The sequence below is a fragment of the Cricetulus griseus genome, chromosome 6 (assembly GCF_003668045.3).
Source record: "Cricetulus griseus strain 17A/GY chromosome 6, alternate assembly CriGri-PICRH-1.0, whole genome shotgun sequence".
NCBI lineage: Eukaryota > Metazoa > Chordata > Mammalia > Rodentia > Cricetidae > Cricetulus > Cricetulus griseus.
The window spans coordinates 155340202-155363959 of NC_048599.1; the positions used below are offsets into that span (position 1 = coordinate 155340202).

The 23758-nt window shown below is 51.6% G+C and overlaps 1 protein-coding gene across 1 annotated transcript in view; it reads left to right on the forward strand.

The window, feature by feature from the left end:
- Window positions 1–23758, forward strand: part of Kcnc1 (potassium voltage-gated channel subfamily C member 1) — an 89532-nt gene that overhangs the window by 49235 nt on the left and 16539 nt on the right. The window contains exon 4 of the mRNA XM_035447115.1: window positions 1–543. Coding sequence (XP_035303006.1) covers window positions 1–543 — 543 coding nt within the window. The remainder of the gene's footprint in view (window positions 544–23758) is intronic.

Genomic DNA, 23758 nt, shown 5'->3' on the forward strand with positions numbered 1-23758 from the left:
ATCGTGATCAACGTGGGCGGCACGCGCCACCAGACGTACCGCTCGACGCTGCGCACGCTGCCCGGCACGCGGCTTGCCTGGCTGGCAGAGCCGGACGCCCACAGCCACTTCGACTATGACCCGCGCGCCGACGAGTTCTTTTTCGACCGCCACCCGGGCGTCTTCGCTCACATCCTGAACTATTACCGCACCGGCAAGCTACACTGCCCGGCCGACGTGTGCGGGCCACTCTACGAGGAGGAGCTGGCCTTCTGGGGCATCGACGAGACAGACGTGGAGCCTTGCTGCTGGATGACTTACCGCCAGCACCGCGACGCTGAGGAGGCACTGGACAGCTTTGGCGGCGCACCCCTGGACAACAGCGCCGACGACGCGGATGCCGACGGCCCAGGCGACTCGGGCGATGGTGAGGACGAGCTGGAGATGACCAAGAGACTGGCGCTCAGTGACTCCCCAGATGGCCGGCCTGGCGGCTTCTGGCGCCGCTGGCAGCCGCGCATCTGGGCGCTGTTCGAGGACCCCTACTCATCCCGCTATGCGCGGGTAAGTGACAGCTTATCCATCAGAAGGACCTGACCCGGAAAGGCAGCCTTTGCCGCTTCCCGGGCAAAGGTGCGGGCAGGGTGCAATAGACAGTGAGTGCCCAGAGTTCTGAACCGAAGGGGGTGTGTACGTGTACGTGTGTAAGAAAGAATGGGGTGATTTTGCAGTGGTGACTGGGTTTGTATACATGAGTCTGTATTGCTGGTTGTATGAGAGCATATGAATGGTGGTGTGTGTGTGTGCGTGTGTGTGTAGACTGTGAATGCATATTTATTAAGTATACTGGTGTGTATTTGGATGGTTGAAGCATGTGGGAACAAGTGAGCATATGTGTATGTTTGAATGTACATGACACCCCACACTCCTGTTAGTGCCTATTCGTGCCTTTAGCAGATGTACACTGTGAAGGTGTGAATTGCCCTTTGGTTTGGGGGAGGTGGGGGACTCCTTCCTTCTTCCTAGGTCAGGAAGCCTCTGGAGTAGAAAGGGTGTTTTAGCCTGCTAGGAAGCTAGAGACAGTTAGCCCCTCCCTCCCCAGGGACCTTCCTTAAACCATCTGAGGGGGATGGTCTTGGGAATGCTCATGGCTAATTAATAGCTTGATGATTGGTGTGGGCCTGGGCAGCGGGTGGTGTGCAAAGAATGACGACCTCTGCGACACCTGCCCTCCTGGGTCTGGGAAGAGCCTGGAGGAAGAATTCAAGAAAGCCTTAAACTCCTGCTTCCACTGGCTCCCCGGGAAGAGGCTGGCAGAGAGGAAAACCTTAAGGGGAAATGTACCCAGAGGCAGTGAGTGAAGTGGGCGTGTCTTCATCAGCCACGCCCCTTTAGAAACCGCAAACTGTTACTAGAGAGAAAGGACACCCCTCTGCTGACCTTGGCCCTCCAGATGGCCTCCAAGGATCAGTTTCCTATGTAAAATTGGGGAGAATGGTGGACTGCAGGGACCATTTGATGGACCATCTCCCAAAAATAGACCCCAGAGAGACAGACGCCTACCCTGGAAGACAAACTCAGGATCTTTTAGAGCTCTGTTCTCTGGCCTGAAGAGTACCAATTTCAACGGCCCCTCCCCCATCTATCAGCCACCTCTGCCCCTCCCAGGCAAAGCACTGCTTCGGCCCAGCTGCCTTTTACTGCTCCAGGTCCCTTCTCATTTACTGACCAGGGGGCTGAGCCAGAGCTGGGGTAGGGGGTCGTGAGGAGGAGCTGGAATCCACAGAAGATCAGTAGACAAAGCTGGGGAGGGGGTCTGAGGTGCCCAAGGACAAGGAAGGGCTTGCACAGGCAGACACCTGACAGATTGGGTGCTAAGATAAAACAGAAAGACAGACCTGTGGGGTGGGGACAGCAATTCAAAAACTTATACCCTGAATCTTAGAACAGGTGCTGGGGGTGGGGATGGAGAGAGAGCACTTGGCCTCCCATGTTGTCACTGAGGATTTTGGCCAAGGTCAACCCGGAAGTAGGAAGCCAAGTAAAATTTAAATCAAAGTCTCCTGGAACTATTCTCTCCTGAGATGGCCACTGGCCCCTGCCTTTGTCTAGGGTGGCCTGGGACCTTGCAGAGGAGGCCTGTCTTCTTCTCCCCTCTCCTTGAGGACAGAGGCCACTACAGCTAGAGGATTATGTAACTGGAGACTATGCTGAGCTGTGGGGAGGGGCTGGAATGTGGGACTGAGAGAATGAACCAGCATAGGCTGGGAGAGAGATGCCTGGCATTATCAGGCCACGGCTTGGGTTAGAGCAACCCTTCCACTTGCATTTGACCTTGGCCCTTGGAAGCTAGGCCATGCCACATAGGCCCAACTTCTTTAGGGGAGTTGCAGAGGGCTGGACCCCTCCTCCTGCCTCCTTGGACTCTGCTTTGATCAGTGTACCCATGTTTCAGGGCGGGTGAGGTTCAGTGGGGTGTATTCCATCCTTCTCATTTGCTCTTTGGCTGTGGGGTGGCCTTCACTCAGTGGAAGTGGAAGTAGAACAGCTAAGTGCAGCTTGAGGTCCTGTCAGTCTAAGACCACAAGGCTGGGAAGTCCAGAAACTCTCACATGAGCGGCCACTGAAGAGCAGACGAAGGGAAAAGCTGAACAGCCAGAGGTGGCAGGTGGGGTGTTGGGGTACAGGTGGGTGTTAGTGGGTGTTCCCCTTAGAGCAGCAGTGCTACTTTCTTTCTCTTGTAGCCTCATGAAAAGGTGGTGGTCTTTTCTTACTTGCATGGGTACCACTTGAGGGCACCAAAACCCACAGAGGGAGGGAGAACTAAAGGAAGAGCTGGGATTAGAACCAGGCCCCTGCCACCTGCCCGTCTGGCCAGCCTAACTGCATTGCGCTGCCTGTCTGCAGCCCTGCGCAGAGACCAGCCTGCTGCCTGCCTCCTCCCCCTTCCATCTTTGCTCCCATGCTGCCTGCCCTGCTTTCACCTTTGTTTACTCCTCCCCCTCACAGCCTGGAAAAGCCTTCTCAGATTGGTGGGTCTGGGTTTAGCATTCAATTTTTCCCCCTTGATTCTAGACCTGAATCTCACGTGTGATATAGTCTCTGTGTGTGAAATAAAAACTAGAAAAGCTTGTGCATGAGCTTCTGTGTGGGTGTGTGAGACTCCTCGTGTGTATGAATAAAAATGTTAAGTGAGTGTGATTCTGAGGGCACACATGTGTGTTCCTGTGTGTTTGTGTGTGTGTGTGTGTGTGTGTGGTGTGTCTGTTTGTGTGTGTTGAGACTGTGAGAATAAGAGAGATCCTTGTGTCAAAGAAACTGGATGTGAGATCATGTGTGTTGACAGATGGTGGTGTGTGTGTGTGTGTGTGTGTGTGTGTGTGTGTGTGTGTGTGTGTAAGAGAGAGGCCCTGGGAGAGAATTGTGTAATAAGAAGAAAAGAAGATGCATGTGTAAGAGACATGCTACCTGTGAGACGCCAGGTCAGGGTATCTCTGAGAGATGTGTGGCCAGGTGTGGAAGTGTACATGTAAAGCTGTGTATGTGTAAGCCTATGTCCACAACACTATCTGTGTATAATGTGTGACAGATAGTGTGTGGTTATGTGTTAAGAAACCGTGAGGCCCCATGTGTGACAATGTGTGTTTTGTATAAGAGGGATCTTAGATGTGTGTCATTATTGCCATTAGTGCTTGTATGTGAAAGAGATATTGTGTGGCCTGGGTGTACCTGGAAGAAGGTGGTGTTCTGTAGGTTCCCTGCCTGCTGTCTCCATCTCCTGGAACTCCTGGGCTATCTGACTGAAGAATATCCTTGCATGCCATACCTCAGAAGATATATGTCCCGGCCAGGCCAGTTGTGGATGTATGGATCAGCAGTGAGTTGAGGTCACTTTCCCCCAAGGAGCTATCAGGATATTTATTGGCTGTGGAAGATAAGGACTCTTTGGTGGGGAGAGGACGTCCCATTGGAGCTATAAGGGGCAGCAGTGCTGGCCAGAACACCTTGGCCCCTGTCATTCCAGAGCAGGTGTTGGGGAGTGAGGTGAGCTGGGGCTGAGCCCCACCTGTAATCTGGGATGGGGGTTGTTGCAGCCTCAGACACACAAAGGTGTGCGTGGTGCTGTAACTATGTGGATGATGGGATGAGGGCATCCTGGAATATGCTGCCTCCTGAAGTCACAATGGCCAGCACTACAGGGTGAGCAGGTATTGGCAGGCAGAAGCAGAGGAAGTGCAGTTCTTGTATGAAAAGTTGCAGAGGTGTGAGCGCAGATATGTAAGACCAGCTGGCTTGAGCCTGCCCTCTGAGCCTCCTTGAGAGTCAGATGAGGTCAGAGGCCCTAGGTCTTTGTCTGTGATGTACTTGTCACCAGGAGCATTGTTCAGTGTCATATCAAGGCCAATGATGGTCTGTCTCTAGGCTGCAGGCCAGGGAGTGTCTTTAATACACATACATGTGTGAGTGTAGTGACATTAGTCCCCTCAGGTCACTTGACCTGATGAATATCCATGATCTCAAAGCTGGGGAAGCCCCATCTTGCTGCACTCTACTGTCCATCTCTCCTCTGACTTCCTGTCCCTCTCTGCCCCTTTGCCTTGTCCTTAGACCTAAAGCTTCTTAACTCTCTGTGGAGGGAGTCACCTAATGGTTACAATGAAGAGCCTAGCCAAAGAATTCTCTTCCTTCCCTGCGTCCCACTTCCTAGACAACTCTGGAAGCCCAGGCTGTGGCATGAAGCAAAGATGTAACTATTAACAGAGACTTCTTAGGAAGCTCACTCCTCCCCTGGACAGGGTACCCTTGAGACATGCTAGCATGTAATGAAAACCTGTTAGCAGCAGCATGGCCATCCAGCCACTGTGCTTTAGCAGGAGTCCTTGTGTGTGTGTGTGTGTGTGTGTGCGTGCGTGCGTGCGTGTGCGTGCGTGCGTGCGTGCGTGCGTGCGTGCGTGCGTGTGTGTGTGTGTGTGTGTGTGTGTTTTATTGTACCTCCAAGCCCCCAAGGCCCTTTAAGTAAAGAAAACCACAGATCAGGTGTCTATAAGTTAGCATCCTTCATTCCCATCACTAATGAACAGTGGGAGGACTGACCATAGAGGATTCACATAGAGCATCTCTGAGGTAACAATAGATGGCCACAGGCACATGGGAAACAGTCAGGAAATTTGGGCTGCTGTGTGGCTTGACTTATTATCATTTTGCTGGTGTTTCTGCTGTGGCTCTGCCTTACTGTCTTAACTCACAACCATCTCTGGACTCCATTCTCTCCTCTAACATCATGTTTACTGCTGTGCTTCAAACCCCCACGGCTGCCTCAGGCCCACCTCTTCCAGCAGCTTCCTGACTGTTTTCCCCAACTCTAGTCCCGGGCCTTTCCGGCCCATTTTCCCATTTGGCAAATACAAAGACCTTTCCAACTGAAAAACTGGTCAGGTCACCAAAGCCTGCAGGACTTCCAAGGTTCATACTGGGGCCTCTTGGGGCCAGCCTGACTCTCCAGTGTGCTCTTGCCTGGCTTTAGTCACTGCTCAAGGAATGATCATCTGCCCTGGTTTGGTTGCTTACAGTTTCTCGGTCATGTCCTCTCCCTTCCCCCGGGACTCTTTCTTCCTATCTCACTCCCGGTCCTTCACACCCACATAAAAGCAGTTTCTTAGCAGTACCTTCCTGGCCTCCAGAGACTGGATCAGGGTTAAGTCCCAGGGCCCCTCCCTTCAGAACAACCACTGGTTGGTGGTTGGCTGTTCATGAGAAGCATTGCTCATTCAGGTTTATCTCCTCCAGGTCCTAAGCTTCCTCTACACTCAATATAGTGAGAGCTGTTGTGACAGGGGAGGTTGAGGCCCAGAGAGGAGTGATTTCTCAAGGTCACAGGTGAGCAGAGTGTCTGGGAACCCTCATCTCTAACTCCAAGCTCAGCAGGCACTTGGAGTCCTACGGTTTCGACTCTGCCACCCTGGGGGCAGCTCCAATAATCTGGAGGTTTGGCATTTGCTACTAGAAGCTTTGGTGGTTGTTGGCTTCAGTCTCCCAGGGAAGACAAGACTTGTCTCAGAGGTGGGGGAGGGTTCTGGTAGGGGCTCATTCCAGGGCCCACTGCCTGAGCCAGGGACCTCAAGCCTCCCAAGACAGCTGAATTTAGTGCCTCTGGCTATTCTGAGCAGTCTCATGACCAGTGTATTCCACTCTGGACCAAAAGGTCAGGGCCTTAAGCCACACCCTGCTGTCACTCCTGGGTCAGCCTGGCCACCACCCCAGTCCTAGCTCCCATCTGTGAAGGTAGTTCAGAGGCAAAGGAGAGCCTGAGAGACTCCAGGGCAGCTGGCTGCCAGCTTCTGTTTAAGAAGTTGGTTGGAAGGGACTTTCCCTGTGCATAGGATGAGCTGTTGTCTGGATACCTCCAGCCACTACTATCAGAGAAAAAGTTCTTCAAGGGCATGGATCAAAGCACAAGTCTATAGGAAAGCAGACCATATTCAAGACCATGACAATAAGTACAGGAACCCATGCAATGGGACCTTGCAGTAGGGGGCTCAACCTAGGGCTGGTCTGTGAAGAAAGTACTAGGGCAAGTGGGAGCTTGTAGCTGAGGAGCAGGGTGAGGGTGGGGGTGGAGGAGTCAGTGAATGGAAAATTGCCATCAGGAAACAGAAGACTATACCAGCGGTAACAGGATTCTCACTGAAACCGGGCTAGTGTCACCAGACATCACCAGGAGTGGTGGAAGATGAAAACCTGATGAGATATGATCAGGTACCTCAGAGGGGGGTTCAGACTAAGTCAGTCTAATGAAGTTCTTACCCTAAGGTGGCATTTTACAGGAAGTGCACAGGTGGGCATAGCAGGAGGGGCCTAGGGAATCATCATGGCTACCTTCCTCATCCAGGGTAGACAATGCAGACTCAGTGAGGGGAAGGCACATCCAACCACCACATGTGCCAGTGGGACCCAAACTCACAACACAGATGCTCTTGGCTCCCAGTTTTAAAGAACCCAATGCCGCACCCAGGTGTACAGTCCGTCCCTCTTACTTCCTCCACATTTCCTCTCCAGATGGAGGTAGAATAAACAGCTATTTGCCCTCCCAGACCCAATCCCTACGTGGTGAGACTCCTCTGGTCAGTGAGTCCAGGATTTGTCCCCAATTCCTAACATCTCCCAAGTCAAATTTTGCAGATCACGTCCATTTCTCAGTGCCACTGTTTATTAATGTGCTTGCACATGTCACACTGTCTAAAGGGCTTGCAGGTCTCACAGCATCCCTCGGGACTACATTATTATTTCTGTGCCCTTGTCACTGAGAGGGTCCTTAGCTCACGCACAGAGCAGGCAGCACTCAGGGTCTGCCTCCCGTCCCTGATGCAGAGATGCTGGGGCCCGAAGCCTGCCGTGCTCCAGGCCTGTGTTCCCATCTGGTTCCCAAACCTGTCCAGATCCTGTTCATCCAGCCCTGACCAGGATCATAGCAGGAGGGCCATGTCCCAGTTGGACTAAAGGAGCTCTCAAAGAAGAAAGTGTCCCCACAGTGCCCAGTGGTCTCCTACCCCCATTGGTACAAGCTAGGTCCCTCAGGAAATGGCAGAGGAACCAGGGGAAATGGAAACTTACCTTGTGTGAGACTCAGTGTGGAAAGAATGCTGGCTGCTTCCTTAGCCCTGAGTTTGAGGCCTGCCCTGGTCCCGGACCGTGTCCCCCACTATCCCCTTTAGTTATATTCCTTTGGGTCCCCTGGTCTTCAAGCTTTGTTTTCACCTCTGGGCTTCTGCTCATCTACTCCCCTGACCCTGACTTGCTGTCCTTTCTGCTCCCTTCTGAACATGTGTCCACCCTCCTCAGTTCCCTGCTCTCAGCCTGGCTGCCTGTGCAAGCCTCCTCCTTTTGGACTGAATGCCTTGGGTACTGAGGCACCCAGTTTGCACAATTTAGACCAGACATGAGTGTTTAACCTTTGAAGGCCTGGAGCTAGGGATGTACAGACCATCAGATGTACACTATGAGATCACAAACAAACTCCAGGTTGTAGGCATTGGACAACTAGACAGAACAAGATTTATAGCCTGCCACTGAAGCTACTGAGCTGCTCCAGGCAAGTCCCAATGCTTTGGGGCTAGTTTCTCCACCTGTCACTCAGGAAAAGGTTGATCTCAATGCGTACTAAGAATCTCTTAGCCATGGCATTCTGAACTTCAGCTTCCCAAAGGAGCCAAGAGACAAGTGAGTCCTTCCTCTCTCTCCTTCCACAGCAGCCTAGCTATCCTCCAGGACATAGGTGAGTTTTCTGGACACAAGTCCTGGCACAAAGTGGGAAGGAGCCCAAGGAAGGGTCTTCAGAGCCTCTCTTCACCTGGCATATTCAACAGGTATTCATTCATTCATTCATTCATTCATTCATTCATTCATCATTCAAAAGGCATAGTAGTCACTCCCGTCCTGGGTGGCTCACCAGCGCAGTAGCAGGCTCAGACCTGTGATACCACTGCTTTGGAGTGTGCTTCATCAGCTCAGTGACACCAGCTCTTGCTCTCTTCCACGAATTCATGTCTTGGCTGTCAGCTATCAGGGAGCAGTAAGAAGTCATTCAGAGGGGACCTCTAGTATGCGACTGTATTGGGGGAATACTGTGTGGGACAATGTAAGAGGCTTGCTGTAATGGAGGTTCAGGGATAGGTGCTGGAGGACCCTCCTGCCTAGGCTGACCCTTGAGAACTACCTGGGGTGCTTCAAGAAGTTCAGATTCCTGGGCTGTTTCCTGCAAAGGTTCCATTCCTAGAACTGTCCATTCCTGGTGATATTAATGCTAGCAGGACACAGTTATGGGGACTACATTGGGTGGACTGCTGTTCCAAACATGGCCCCTTGACCAAAAGCAACATGAGCTGACAGGGGTTGGTTTGGGGCTTGTTAGAAGTAAGTCTCAAGCCCCAGAGCCTGCATTCTAACAGGATGCCCAGATGACTTGTGTGCATTAGATGCCGGGGGGGGGGGCAGGGTGCTGAGGTAGGCAGTGGAGCCTCGGAGGGGAGTGTCAGGATCCACGGACCACTGGATAGTGCATGTAGGTTGGCAGAGCTGTTGTGTGACTCTGATTCTCCTTGCAGCCCAGTTGGTGGCAAGAAGATGAAGCCTGGGGTGAGGCCCCTTCTTAGCAAAGTCCAACTGCCTCCATCCAGATACTCAGGCACAGAGCTTTGGGGGTGTCCTCCGGGTACTTTTTCTCGTATACCAGCTTCAGACTCACCCAGAGTTCACCCACACCCATCACCCCTAACTTCTCTAGCTGAAGCTACCTTTGTAGACTCTGGCTGCAGCCTTCTATCCTCCTCACCTCAGTTCTGCCCAAGGCCCTAACCAAGGATACTGGACCCCATCAGTCTTTGTTCTGTCTCCCTCAGGATTCTGGTTTCCCTCAGAGGAGAAGCCTAACTCATTCCAGGGACTGTAAGTGTCTGTGAGAGCGACCCACTACAACCTTCTTTCTTATGCCCTCCTGCCCAGGTCCCACCCACTCATCTTTTGCTGCCTCGTATTCTTCTCTCTTCTCTCCAGGTTCCCTTGTCTTGAGTATCATGGTTTTCTCTTGGGCATCTGCCAGTCTGTGTGCTTTCCTTACTTGCCTTGGTTGTTTGTCCTCCTAGCACATAGGTTCCATGATGTCAGTAATTTCAGCCTCTTTTACCAGTTGTGGCATCCCTTAAGTACAGAGCAGTACCAGGAACAAGATGGGTGTCGATATGTATTTGCTGGAGGTGAAGCAATCTGAGTGTGTGTTAGGGGAAGCAGTATATGCCTGCTCAGGAAGCAGAGGCAGGAGGGGCTCCATTGAGGCTAGCCTAGGCTACATAGCAAGGCTTCATCTGAAAACAAACAAAATTACTGAATGAAGAAAACAATGGCAGGGTCTGAGTTCAAGATTGAACAGGGGGTCATGCCTTGAGTTCACCCTTCACTCAATCCCCCTTTTCCTTACCTTACCTGGGAATCCCTCCCTCTCCCATACTGGAGCCCTGGGGAACAGGTTAAGGTATGGTGATGAACTGCTATGATGCCCAGATCAAGGTATGGTTACCTCTGCTACTGCAGGCACTCTAGGCCTACAGGTGAAGGTGTTCATATCCAGGGCCCTCTCCAAACTCCCATCTCCCACTGCATCAGCCTGGGTACTTCCAATCAGAGATCCAAGCCCTATACACAAGAGCTGCTAAGCCCTGCATGGCACATACAGCCTAAGACAACTTCTTGTGGGATCCTCCCTCCCTCCTTCCCTCCCTCCCTCCCTCCCTTCCTCCCTCCCTCCCTCCCTCCCTCTCTCTCTCTCTCTCTCTCTCTCTCTCTCTCTCTCTCTTTTTCTCATTTTATTTTTTACGTGCATTGGTGTTTTGCCTGCATGTATGCTTGTGTGAGGATGTTGGGTTCTGGAACTGGAGTTACAGACAAGTGTGGGTGCTGGGAATTGAACCCCTGTCCTTTGGAAGTGCAGCCAGTGCTCTCAGCCACTGAGCCTTCTTTACAGCTCTGACTCTCTTTCTCTACCTTTCCCTCCACATCTTCCCTGCCCATCTTGTCCTCTTTCCTCTGTCAACTATGCTTGTGGGACACTCTAGTCATTAGACCCTGATTTCAAAACAGACTCCTTCTCACAAAGGCCCAGAAAGGATGTTATTTTAGCCCAAATTCCTCTACTTGGAGTTTCAGCCATACATGCTGTAGAATAGATGTGAAATAACTCTTGAACATCAATCAGTTCCTGGCTATCTGACCTTGGCAGTGTGACTCAAAGTTCTGTTCTCTCCTTAGGGCAGGCCTTTTGAGTGGGGAAACCTGAGTTCAAATCTCAGCCCCACTCACCAGCTGTGTGACCTTGGACAAGTACCCTAACCTGTCTGTGTCTCAAGAGAAGGCTTTTCATAGCTCCTGACTCATAGGGAAATTGGGAGAATTAAAACTGGGTCCAGAACCCAGAACGTAACCAGTGTTTAATTACTGTAGGTTTCATTATCTTCCCACTAGCTAGTGGCCCTAGAAGATCCAAAGCTGCGTCTGTGTCCCACCTGATTTGTTCTTTGAATTCCCAAATCCCCTAAAAATACCTCTTCCAAGGGTCACCTAACCTACCCTGACCCATAGGACCCCAGTTTACTCAGCCTCCCAGGATCTGGCTTCCATGACGTCACTCTGGGAGACAGGCCAGGATTCTCCCATGACACCCCATTATTACAGGCAGGTCACATTCCCCTTGAGCCTCAGTCTGCCTGTCTGTTGCAATGGACCACTCACCTCTGCAATTCCTCCTTCTCTAGAGGGAGGTGACAGAGCTTCCTCCTGCTGGTGAGAGGGAGGGAGGCAGACAGGCAGCTGACATCAGACTCTGGCCAAGAGCCCAACTCAGTGACCTGAGATGCTGACAAGTGTGCCAGTGTGGTGGGCCTGGCAGTGGAGGAGGCCACACCCCTTAGGTCCAAGCTTTGTAGCTTCTCTGGCAAGAAATGCTCAGGCCCAGGGAGGGGCAGTGGCAGGGGTCCCTTGGACCTCAGAGCTGCAGGATCTTGGAACCAGGGGTGAGAGTTGCTTGCTGTTGGTGCCAGTGGACAGGGACAGTGCCCATTCTCAGGTTGGGCTACCCCGCCAAGTTGACGCCAGGCTGGGTGGGGACAGGCTAATATTAGCAGGGGCAGCCCCGGATAGCTGAACTCAGGGGGCCTCAGGAGCCAACTGCACTGTGCCCAGGCTGAAGCTGTTGCAGCCAGCATCATGGCAGACGAGGGAAACTTTCCTAGCCTCTGCAGGGCCTCAAATGCCCTTCCGCCTCTCACCCAATGGCTGCCAGCCCTGTTCCTACCTTCCTCATAGCCCATGGTGTCCCACCCCATCCCTTTCCTTGGCCATGGTACATGAGGGACTCCTGCACCTCACCTACACATAGAGAACCTTTTGGGGCTACTGTTAGTTAGTACTCTGTATTCATTTAGTCATTTATTTATCCTGCAGATATGGAGAAGCACCTACTATGTGGTAGGCACTACTGTCCATACTAGGAATCATGCTAAGAATCAAGCCAAGAAAAAGAAAAGACACTGTCAGAAGCTGGTGCCTTGGAACCTTCCATGCCCCTGTGAGAAACTGAAAACAGTGGATGTGCAATGTGCCCAGGGGAACCAGTGCCACAGCGATGGCACTTTTAGCAGAGGTGGTAGTGAAAGAAATGGGGAAGAGAGTCACATGGCATCTGGACATCAGAGAGAGTTAGAGGTGAAAAGTCTGGGCGCGGGCAGCCATGTGCTGGAGCTCCAGGACAGCAAAGGTGTCCCCAGAGCCAGGGGACAGTGGTAGGTCAAAAGGGGTTTGCTCCTCACAGACTTCCTGCAGGGTGACAGGGGTGGGGGTGGTGCCTTGGTGTCCTCCCCAAGCCTGTCAGCTAGGGAGCTCAACCCTGTCCATGTTTGCAGTGCCCTCCTCTGCTGGCCTCTCTGCTCCATAGCCACAGCAGCTCACACAGGCTGGCTCGCCGGGCTATCTAGTGACTTCTATCTTCCCTCTGAAGACCAGTTATGCCTAGCTAGCTGCCACCAGACTGGTATGGTGAACTGGCCCCAGAGCTGGGTGTAAGGCCAGAGGGGAGTTGGTGAGGGGTTCAGGCAGACAAAGCTTGCACAGTTGCTTCCAGCCCCGTAGCCCCTCGTGAGCTTCCCACTATAGAGTATGTCATGGAATTGACTAGGGAGAGGTTGTGGACCACACTAGTCATACAGCCCGGGCTCATCCTAGATCTTTAGATTAGAAGGTATGTGGCCTCTGCTCATTAGTGGGAGGAAACAGAAAGCCATGGTGGGACTCCAGTGAATTAAGACACAGAGAGCTTTTCAGAACGCACGTGGCCAACCCAGGTGCAAATTAGATCATTCTCAGTGCTTCTTCAGGAAGATGGTTTTGAGGGTGTTCTGAATTCACTAGCCTTGGTAGTTCTTAGAACACAAATCTAATGTCTACAGATGAAGTTGGTATTACTGGAGTGACTTCCGTGGAGCCCCAGGCCTGCCAGAAGGTTCCCAGGGACCCCTTTCTGCCCTCTGAGATGGTAGAGGAGCCTGCTCTTGAGCCCTGTTACCAGGTCAGGGTTGGAGACACACCTCACACCACAGCTGCACGCCAGGGCCAGCTCTTGCTCATCAAAGATGGGTTTGTATGTTCAACCTCAGGGGCTTGTTGAGTGGCTGTGAGGAACCAGCTGCCTGCTGGGCCATGGGGAGCCCTGGAGTGAGGGCTCACTTCATCTGCCGAAGGTGAGCTCCCTGCAGGGTACTTCCTCATGGAGACTAGGCTCCCAAGAAGCCTACACATCTGGTGCCCAGCCAGTGCATTTCTGGGCCTTCATTTCCTTGGCTGTAAGGTATACATAGTGGGGTTGGAGAATCCAGTACAGTCAGCAGCAGAAAGAAGGTTTTAGGGAGAGAGTTAGGCCCTGTGTCAGGGAAAGACCACCATGTCAAGGGCAAGGGAGTGATACAGGGAAGAGACAGGGCAATACTGGATTGTGGTATTCACTCTGCCTTGGTGTAGAACTAGGCAGATGGCATCTAACTGAGCCCATTTCTTCAAGTGAAAAATGGGAATAGCAGTTTGTGTCCCTGGCGGGTAAGCCTCTGAGGAGCAGAGACCCTGGCATGGTTCCTGGAAGCTGGGACAGCACTTACTGAGGGCAGGGTCTGGCAGCATCAGCTGGTCCTGGGCTTAGGTTCCTCAGTATACATTGAGGCCCTGGCTGAACCACAGAGATGCAGAACGTGGAAGCCTGATGGCCTCACAGCCTCAGGGCCATGAACCACCATCATCAATGATTTATTTAGTGACACAAAGGTCAGAAATGCCAGGCACTAGCTTCCCTTTTGGGCGGCAGGAGTTGTGTCTCCTGAGGCCTGGCTGTCACCAGGCAGATGTATTCTTTTCTCTCTAGCAGTCTGGGGATTTGAGTGCACTCATGAGAGTTAGGAATCATGGTGGCTTCCTGTGTCCTCAGCCTCTCTGAAGCCTGGTGGCTACTACTCTTGAAATCCTGTACACTCTGTTCTTACAGCCTACCCACTTTTCACCTACAGGCTCCTCAGCCTCCCCTAGCTCCTGGCCCCCCTGCCTGCCTGCCTGCCTGTCTGCCCTTGCTTTCTGTTTCCTGTGGCAAGGGCGTCCTCACTTCCTTTTGTAGATGCATCCTTGCAGGCAAGTTTTGGTTGCCCCTCCTTTGTGGAGGGCTTCCAAGCTCCACTTCTGGAACAGCTTACTCTGTCCTCGGAGCTTCCAGAGAGCCTTTCCTTAGTTTAGCCTTCTTCTAAACCTTCTATGCGGGTATAGGTTTCTTGGACTCAACAGAAACCCACAAAGATACAAAGTACACCTAAGACCATGCAGTGCCTGACTAGACCAGGAAATCAATAGATCTTTGTTTATATGATCTGTTTCTAAATAGTCTTGTGAGGTAGAAGGATTTGACATTATGCCCACTTTATTGATGAAGGAAAAATGAATTAAAAGGTCCAGAGATATTAACTGATTTGTCTAAGGCCATTTAGTTGGTAATTAGTAGAAGATGAGGCCCAGGTCTTATTTTGAAAGTGAAGGTAATCCACAGCTGGGCCAGTCTGTGCTCTTTCTCCTGTGGGATGTGGTGATCCTTTTGTCAAGAATGGCATGTTGGATGAGTGACAGATGAAAGAAATAATGAATGAAAAGATGAGTGTGTGAGTACTGTAGATGGATGGATAGAAGGAGGGGCATACAACACAGCTGGATGGGAAGGAGGTGGATGGATAGATGGGTGGGCTAGTGGGAAGATATATGTGTGTGTGTATTGGTGGGTGGATGGATGAACAGGTGAATAGATACATGGAGACATGAAGGGATGGATGGATGGATGGATGGATGGGCAGACAGACGGATGGGTGGGGAGATGGGAGGATGAGTGGATACATCTCTTGTGAGTATGTATCTGTGTAGGCAGTTGGTATGTGTGGTGTATATGGGTACTCAGCCCCCTGCTTGTACACAGAGGCAAGAGGACGACATCTGGTGTCCTGCTGTCTGAATGGACAGATTTCTGTTTCTGACCCTCAGGGCTAAAGAGGAAGTACTGCTTCCTGTCACATGAAAACATCCTAGAGAATGGGCATCCTAGAGAAACTGAGGGCTTGAGGGCAGAGCAATGGGGCCCACAGGTGCAAGTGAGATTTCCCGAGGCAGAGGTGGGCTCATAGGTAGAATAAGAGGGTTGACAGCTAGGATTTGGAGGCTGATCTTAAAGGCCTGGCCCACTCTCAGAGGTGAAAGGGCTTGATGGAGAACAAGAAAACCATGATCAAGCTGGAGAGATGCTAGAGACAGAGCTGTGTAACAGGACACACCTGGTGTTTGACAGCCCTGCCTTCACCACAGCCACTGGAAGACAATCAGAGAGTGGTGTCTGGCCTTTAGACCCCAGGACATGCTGAGCATGCTATAATTTCTTTCTGTTAAGGGGTGGGGGAGGCTATTTTTCCTGGTTGCCAGCCTGGAAGAGCAGTGTAGGCAGTGCGGGCACACTGTGCAGTGCAGCTTTGCTGGCAGGGGACATGGTACTGAGAATGAAGTTTTCCTGAGGCCCAGGGAGACCTCAGTTAGACTAAGTTCTACCATCTTCTTGTCATTTTGCTGCCATCCCCAGACTCTAGCAATGGTCCAGGACTTTATTTCAGTTGCCTAGCAAGGGCAATGAAGGGACTGTGGGCCTGAATGGCCAATCAGTGCGTTTGGCAGGACCTGGATGAAGGCTTTGGTGCTGCAGTATGGAAGATGCTTTGCTAGCGGGAGCTAGGGCTGTTAGTTTGCACAAAGCACAGTAATATGAGCTCCAGCCACCCCCCAGCTCTGTTCCAGCATTCCCCAGCACCAAGCTGCACCCCCCCTGCACACACACATACATTGGCCCCAGCAATCTCCCTGGGAAACCAGGTCCCAGTGAGTGCCTGGTGCGCAGCTAACTGCTCATTACAGTCACGGCTGTGGCTAAGTATAGCTCCTGCACACACAAGACCAAGACAACAGGGGAAGCCTTTCCATAAAAAAGCCCCACATGCAGACACCCAGATAGCTGCACACTCATGCTCCCACACTCATGCACAGCATTGTCCATGCACACATGGACACACACTTGCACCCACCACACAATGTTTCCTCATTAACTCTTTCATTCAGCAAATGTCTTTTGGGGGTAGGAGTGTGGTCAAAAGCAAACATTCTTGGGCCAAACAAAGCTGAGTTTCCAGTCCTGACTACATCATTGCTTCCCAGTTAAGTGATCATGGATAACTTACTTGGTTTCTTTGAGCCTCCATTTCCTTTGTGGCCTCAGTGGATAAAAGCACTTGTGCAAGGAGATGGATCTGAGTTTGAATTCCCAGTACCCACATAAATGGGTGTGGCCACACAAGTAGTTTTAACCCAGCTCTGTGGGAGGTGGAGAAGGAAGGATTGCTGGTGCTTCAGGCTGCCAGCATAGCTCCAGGTTCAATGAAAGACCCCATCTCAAGGGAATAAGGAGAGTAAGAGCAAGCAAAGTACCCGGTGTCTGTCTGTGACCTCCATGGCACTTCTGGACATGCATACTCACATACAACACACACATGAGGGCTGGGGAGGCAGACACAAGGTATGTAAGATGGGCATGACTCAGAATGTGTCAGTACATAGTGGATGTCTTCATCTTTATTAGTAAGTACCTACTATGTGCCCAATCCTGTGTTGGAAGCATGATCGAGATCTATTATTCCTGAAGGGGTTATGTGATGTGCACAGTAGGGGCTCAGTCAATATACTAGTTTATGACTGAATGATTGGATGTTTGACTGCGACATCAAAGAGTGGACAGATGTCCTTAGAGCTTTCTTCTCCCAGGAGGTGTCCACCCACATTTGTCCATCTCAGGCCAGTCAGCAGTCTGTGGCAGGAGCCCAGGCAGCATCCATGAGCCAGCCTGTTAGTGTGGGTGGTGCTTGTTCAAGAAGCAGCCCCTGAGCTTCAGGAAGCTGGATGCTGGACCCCAAACCCACAGTCAACTTTGGCCAACTCCTGTTCCTAACTTGGGCAGACACAGGAGTCCCACAGGCCCTGGCAGAACCTGCATGGATGTCAGAAGGACCGGGGCCTCTGGCTTGGCACAGGACAGGGTTGCATTTGCTGAAGAAGGGACTTGGGTCCAGTCTGGGTACAAAACAAGCTTTAGGATTTGGAGACTCTGTCACTGTTCCCAACCTTTGAAAAAAACCGACTGTTAAACTGCCCAGGCCATCTCATCCTATCACACCTCCTCAAAAGGAAAGTGACATTTCCTTGTGCTTTTTAAAGCCCAGACTGTCTGGGCTAGGCCTGGGTGTGGGGTGGGAGGGAGTGGGTGGCACTGGGAGTCACACAGCCCATGTCTCTCCTCACCTTGAGTGATCTCAGGATGCTGGGAATAGACTTGGCCTCATCGCCTCCCTGTGCATCCCAGATTCCAATGTTGATGCCCAGGTTTTGAAGTCCCCACTTGAGCACCCAGATCCAGGCTTTGGACTCCTTGTTCCATTGCTGTTCTGCCCCCATGGACGGGCCAGATGCCATTGAATGACAGCACAAACACCTTCAACAGATCGGCCTCCTCATTGGAAAGGTACCCTGGTGACCTGTGTCTGCCTCCATGGGTAATACATGTCATGCTTATGCCTGACAGACACTGAAGTCTTTGTGTAGCAACAGTTCCCATCGTCAAGGCGATGAAAGGGATTATGCCCACTGCCATTGTGTACAGGTGTACCATCAGCTAGCACCCCAGTTGCCAGTACAGACCCGGGTCTGCTCTCGGTCCCTGAGCCTACCGACTGTCCAACAGTCCTTGTGAACCGGTTATTGTGTGTGCTGCATGTGGAGACAGGATTGAGGGCTCACTTCCCAAGAAGCTTGCAGGGAGAAGCTGTGCCTGACATGCAGGCAGGGGACTGAAGCACAAGAATCAGCATGTGTGTGTGCCCATGACCACAGATGGAGAAATGGTTTGTGACTAATTAGTGCCCTCTGGTTTGGGGTAGGGTTCTTTCTCCTACTAATGGAGAACTTGGTTGGGCCTTAAGGCAGAGCCAGGCAAGATTTGTGGGGCCAGTACCTGCAAGACCTAGCATCCTTGTGAAAACCAGCGAATGTTATTGTATGTAAATCACAGCTCAGTGAGGCTTGGGCATTAGTGTGTTAGAAGATGATGTAAGCATTACCTGGGAAGAAAGAAAGAATAAGGAAGAGGCTGGTTCAGATTTTAACCTCATCCAATGGCAAGGGAATGGACCACAGAGATGCTGAGAGAAGGGCCTTCTAGGCAGAGGGCACAGCTGTGTGAAGGGCCTAAGGCAGACGGGTGTCCAACACACGGGAGGAACATGTCTGAAGATACAGATGTGGGCAGGTAGGACAAAGTGCACCTTGGTAGGAAAGGCGCCTGGAGGGGGATGAAGGCTCAGGTTAAGCAGGAGAAACTACAGGAGAAACTGGAGCCCTGTGCGTTCTCACTAGAGAAATGGCACAATTGAATGTATGCTTTGAGAAGTTCATCTGGATGCTGTGTGCACCAGAAATGTTGGAAACTGGAGAAGAGTCCAGAGACCGTGGCCACAAGCCACAGGGAAAGATGATGGGGATGGGATGGTGGCAGCAGTTGGGGTGGGCAGGGCTCAGAGTGAGGACTAGGTTTAAGCAGAGTAACCAGGATTTCCTTGCAGATTAAATGTGAGGTGTGACAGAAAGGGAGATGTTGAGGATGACTGCAAGGCTTTTGGCAAGAATGTCCTGGAAGGATGGAGACAGAGAAGCCTGTCAGGGTGGTGGGTGTTCAGGAGTTTAGCTGCCAGGTTAAGCTTGAGTGAGCCACTAGAACACCGCTTGGGGATACCAGGGAGGTGGGCACAGGAGACCTGTATTCAGGGGAAGTGCTGGGCTGGAGGGAAGCCTTCAGGAGTGTGCTGTTTGATGCTCTCCTGATGGGAGCCAGAATTGAAGTCAGCCCAAGGGAAGTGCAGGGAGACAGAGAAGAGGAGCCAGGCAGCTCTCAGCAGCACCCTTTAACTGGGAGGCTGGGAGCAGGGTGTGGAGAAGGAGTGTTTGGAGAGATGGGGTCCCAAGAAGTATAATAGAAGGGACTGGGTGGTCAGGGCCAGCTGGTAGTGCAGGAACCCCAGGGACAACTGGCCCTGTTCTTTGCCTCAGTTGATCTTGGTTATCCCTGCAGCCTCCGTGCGAACTGATGCTTCCTGTTGGAAGCCACTGTAACAGACTGTTAAAGGCCCATTGCATATCCTGTACACTCCCCTCTGGGCCTTTCACCATATGTAGGTGCATTGTTCTCCTCATGAATGCTTAATGTCAGCTCACCTGCCAGAGACACGGCTTCCCCTGTTGTCAGTGTCCTGCACACCCTGTAAATATCCAAGAGATATTTACAGCACTTGGGGACTCACTAGAAGTCTCTCGTAGGCAATGTCCACTCCACTGTCCTCTCCATGCTGGCCCTCCTAGAGTCACCTTTTATTCCCCCCACCCCCCACACACACACACACACACACACACACACACACACACACACACACACACACACACACACACCAGAGTCAGGATCCCACGTGACATAAAGTGGACAGTGGAGAGAGTTTCCCTAGTGGGTTCCTGGTAAACTCCTTTTCTACCTCTTCCATGAACCCCAGAGCATCAGTTTTCTTATCTGCTGAATGGGGGCAATTGAAACTACACTGCTAATGACCCAGTGTTTTGTTTGTTTTTGTGTGTGTGTGTGTTGCTTACATGAGATTCAAACTAGAAAGGTGTGTTGTAAATGGTACAAGGCTGTATCCATTACCACCATAGTGGAAAGACTAATGTCTCCCTTCAAGGGCAGTTTTGGATAGATGTGAAAAGGATGTGTCAAGAGTAAGCGCTGAGGCAGAGAGATTTTTGAGAAGACTGTTTTCAAACCTCTCCCACCGCATCTGAGGTACACAGGGTTTTGGCATATGTGTCTCAGGCATGTTGAATCTTAATTTTCGTTTCTACAAAATGGGGGTAGAGGTACCTAGAGAGAGATGAATGGCCCTGCCCTCTGCTGAGCATGAAGTCAGGACAATGAAGTTCAGTGGAGCTGTATACAGTGGTGGCTGGGTTGGCTCTGAGGAGCTAGAGGGCTGCGCGTGCATCAGCAGGCCCAGAGCTGGAGTGTGAAGGGGACCTGCTGGGAAGGCTGCCTGCTCAGGTGGGTCCCCACACCTCTAGGTGTAGTCATCACTGTGTGGAGGCCGAGCAATGTGTTCTTTCCACTCCAGAGGGTAGAGCTGGAGAGGGTGGAGGGGGATTTAGGCAAGAGATGAACACTTCTCTTGGAGGTGTCCAAAGGCCGAGCAAGTGGCTGTGTCAGTAACTCATTGCAGGTGGTCACCTAAAAGAGACATCTGTCCCAGGCTCACTAGCAAAGAGGATCACAAAGTGCCCTCTCGGGAGGTCCTAATTCCCGATCTGGGGACTTGTTCATGTTTATCTTATTCCAGTCTGGTTTCTCTCTAGAAAAGGTGTGACACATGTAAGACACACCTCCAGAGATAACAGATCAAAGCAGCAAAGGGTTAGTTGAGTTCCCAGGCAGTCAATGTGAAAGAACCGAAAAGTGCCCCTGACTCAGTGTTCTCAGGCAGCAAGCAGAAGAGTAGCACACAGACTGGGAGACACGCTTGTCCTCGTTTCTGAGGAAGGCCCCAGGTGGAACACTGCTGTACTTCTGAGTCTGGCATATTGCTGGAAAGGTGAGGGCAGGCCACCTGTTGTCACTATTGTCTGTCCCTCAGTATGCTTTCCTGGAGAGTCTCAGGTGTCTTCAGAACGTGGGCCTCTATCACTCTGCCTGCCTACGACTGACAAAGGTTCGAGCCACGGTGGAGCGTCCAGATGGATTCATGGGGGCACAGCCATGATGACTTGTGTCACATGGCCATGGCCACCTGGCTGCTTAAAGGAGCTGCTGAGATGCGGTGAAGTGGGCTATGGGGTGGGACGGGAGCTGGCCTGCTGCTGAGAACTCAGATTTGGGGTCAGTGATCTTCCCCAGCGGCCTCGGGGGGTGGCAGAGGTTTATACATCAGTGTGTAGAGAACACCAGAAAAGCCGGGCCCACTAGAGACCCGGCTATTGGTGTCCTTCATCTTGTTACCAGAGTTGGGCCAGAAATTCTCAGGCAGCTATGGCTCAGTCCCCACTCATCCTGTGACCTTGTTTGTCTCTAACCCTGAGCCCCAAGTTCTCCCAGTCCCAAGTCAGGCACTCAGTGCAGAAAGCTGGCATCTACTTCAGTGTTAGGGTCTCTACTCTGTAAGGGCCACGCCCTCAGCACTGGGTCTTGTACACACCTAGTGTGGTCCGTGCAGTGCCGGCTGTGAGGACTGTGCCTGCAGCTCTCGTGAGGACGAGCCTGTCTCCTGCTCCTGTGTAGTTAGGAGGCAGGTGGTGACAGGAGGAAGGTAAATTAGGGGGGGCGGGGCATGAAATTCAGCAATTCTCCCTTTCGCTGATGCTGTAGCTCTTCTTCCCATCCTCTGGTATTTGGGAGAAGCAAACCCCTAAATGCTGTGCTAGAAGAGGAACTGTGGCCTGACTCTTGTTCAACAGAGCATGGAACTGGCAGTCTTGGTGCTTTTCTCATAATTTTTCCCTGAATCTGGGAAGTCCCAGGCCTCGGGGCATGTTCTCCTTGCCTCTCAACTGTGATTTAGTTCCTAAGGTGTTTGTCCCATTTTAAGAACCACACAACTAAATTCCCCAGAGGTTACCACCCTGTTGTCAGACTAGACGTGGCAGAGCTAGGATTTGAATTTTGTACCAAAGGGAGGCCATGCCCAGGACTCTGCTATCTCAGATGGCTTGCTTCCCAGTCCCTCTTTGTGTGCTTCTGTGAACACCAGAGCCATGCGAAGTGTGAGTCTCATCTTGTCTCATAAATCCCACATGCCAAATAGACCTTGGGACATCCAAGCCACCTGGGACACAACTGAAAAGGACGTTTCTGCTCCTGTTCCTTCATATGGCTCTGTGTTTGCACAGCTACTTCTCAGCCTCCCCAAAGCCTCTACTGACACCTTTGTCACATGGGTTCCTGCCCATCCCACCTTTTTCAACCCCCACCACATTCATCCTTGAAAGGGCTGTTGTTACTCCAGCTCTCTCTCCACACTCCCAGGGAGTCTGGATCTGTCCATTTGTCCTGGGGCCCTCTTCCCTGGTTTGTCAAATATCTCCCAGGCTGTGCCCTAAGCAGACAGCCTGACCCCATACACTGGGACCAAGGCCGGCCCCATCAGATTTTGTCCCTGTATGACTTGTTCACTGCTCGTTCATTTCCCATGGGCAGAGTGTAGATCAGGTCCTCGGAGGGATAGTGGTGATGTTTGCACTTCAGTTTCCATGGAGATCCCCAACTCAGTGGCCCCCATTCCAATGACTGTCAGCTGCTAGGCTTTTCTGTATGGGAGATGCTCCAATGCCGACAGTGGGCAATGGTGGTTTAACCAGGTGGGAGGCCCAGGTGAACTGGGCAGGTTGCTTGGGGCAGTAAACATATTCTAATGTCTTTCTGCACGTACTTTCTCTCTCTCTCTCTCTCTCTCTCTCTCTCTCTCTCTCTCTCTCTCTCTCCCCCCCCTCTCTGCATTTTATTTATTGTGTGTGTGTGTACATGTGAGCCATAGCTTGTATGTGGAGTTCAGAGGGAGGAGGGAGTCAGTTTCTTCCTGCAGCTGTGTGTACTCCAGGGGTCAAATCCAGGTTGTAAGACTTGATGGGAAGTACCTTTACCCAATGAAACATCTCACTAGTTCCTGTGTGAAGTCTTATTCTGCATCATTGTCACCTGCAAGGAATGAAAGCCTGGAAAGGACTGAGGAACTATCAAGGCCACCCAGTTGAACTGGGACTGAATTTCAGGCTGGTTGACTTCAAGGTTGTGCCATTTCTTCTCAGCTGCTGCCTCCTTTGACAGATCTGAGCTTCTCTTGGCCCAGGGAAGAGAAGGAGGGGGCACTTGGAGTCAAGAGACTCGGAAGAAGGTGGGATGGCAGGGCACTGACTAAGGTCCAGAGCTCGTGGTGATCAGAACCCCATACCAGAGCCTAGAGTGACACTTCAGGGCCATTGTGGGTCCTGCCCTGCTCTTCCCAAGAGCCCCTCAGCCTTAGGCAGGCCTTGTCCCTGGCTGTGTCTCTGTCACAGAAAACCTTGCAGGTCCCCTCTGTCTCAGTGTCCTAAGTCTCTAATAACCACATCTCTATGGTTCTGAGATAGAATCAACTTAAGAAACAGCCTTTTTAAGGATTTATGCATGTTATGACTTAACAAAGCTCAAAAGGACTTTGCAGTATGTTTATCAGCATGACCTAGTGTGGTTGCGACCAAGGATAGGTCCCTGAGTGTGATTTAATGTGGGGGTGGTGTCTGTCCTGGCTTCTGAGTTCTATGAGGCCTGAGCATCACCTTTCCTGATCCTGGCCTAGCTCTGGATAGAGAACACTGGCGAGTATGGAGAAAGGGCACAGAAGAAGATTGCGCACTATGTATGGCGTGCCTCTCTGGCTCGGGGGCTTTCCTTCACACCAACTTGTTTGGTCTCTTTCTCCTTGGGCTGGTATGGCCATTTCTGGTATGGAAAAGGGTCTGGGCCATGGGCTGAATCTCTACTTGGTCATTGACACACCAGTCCATGACT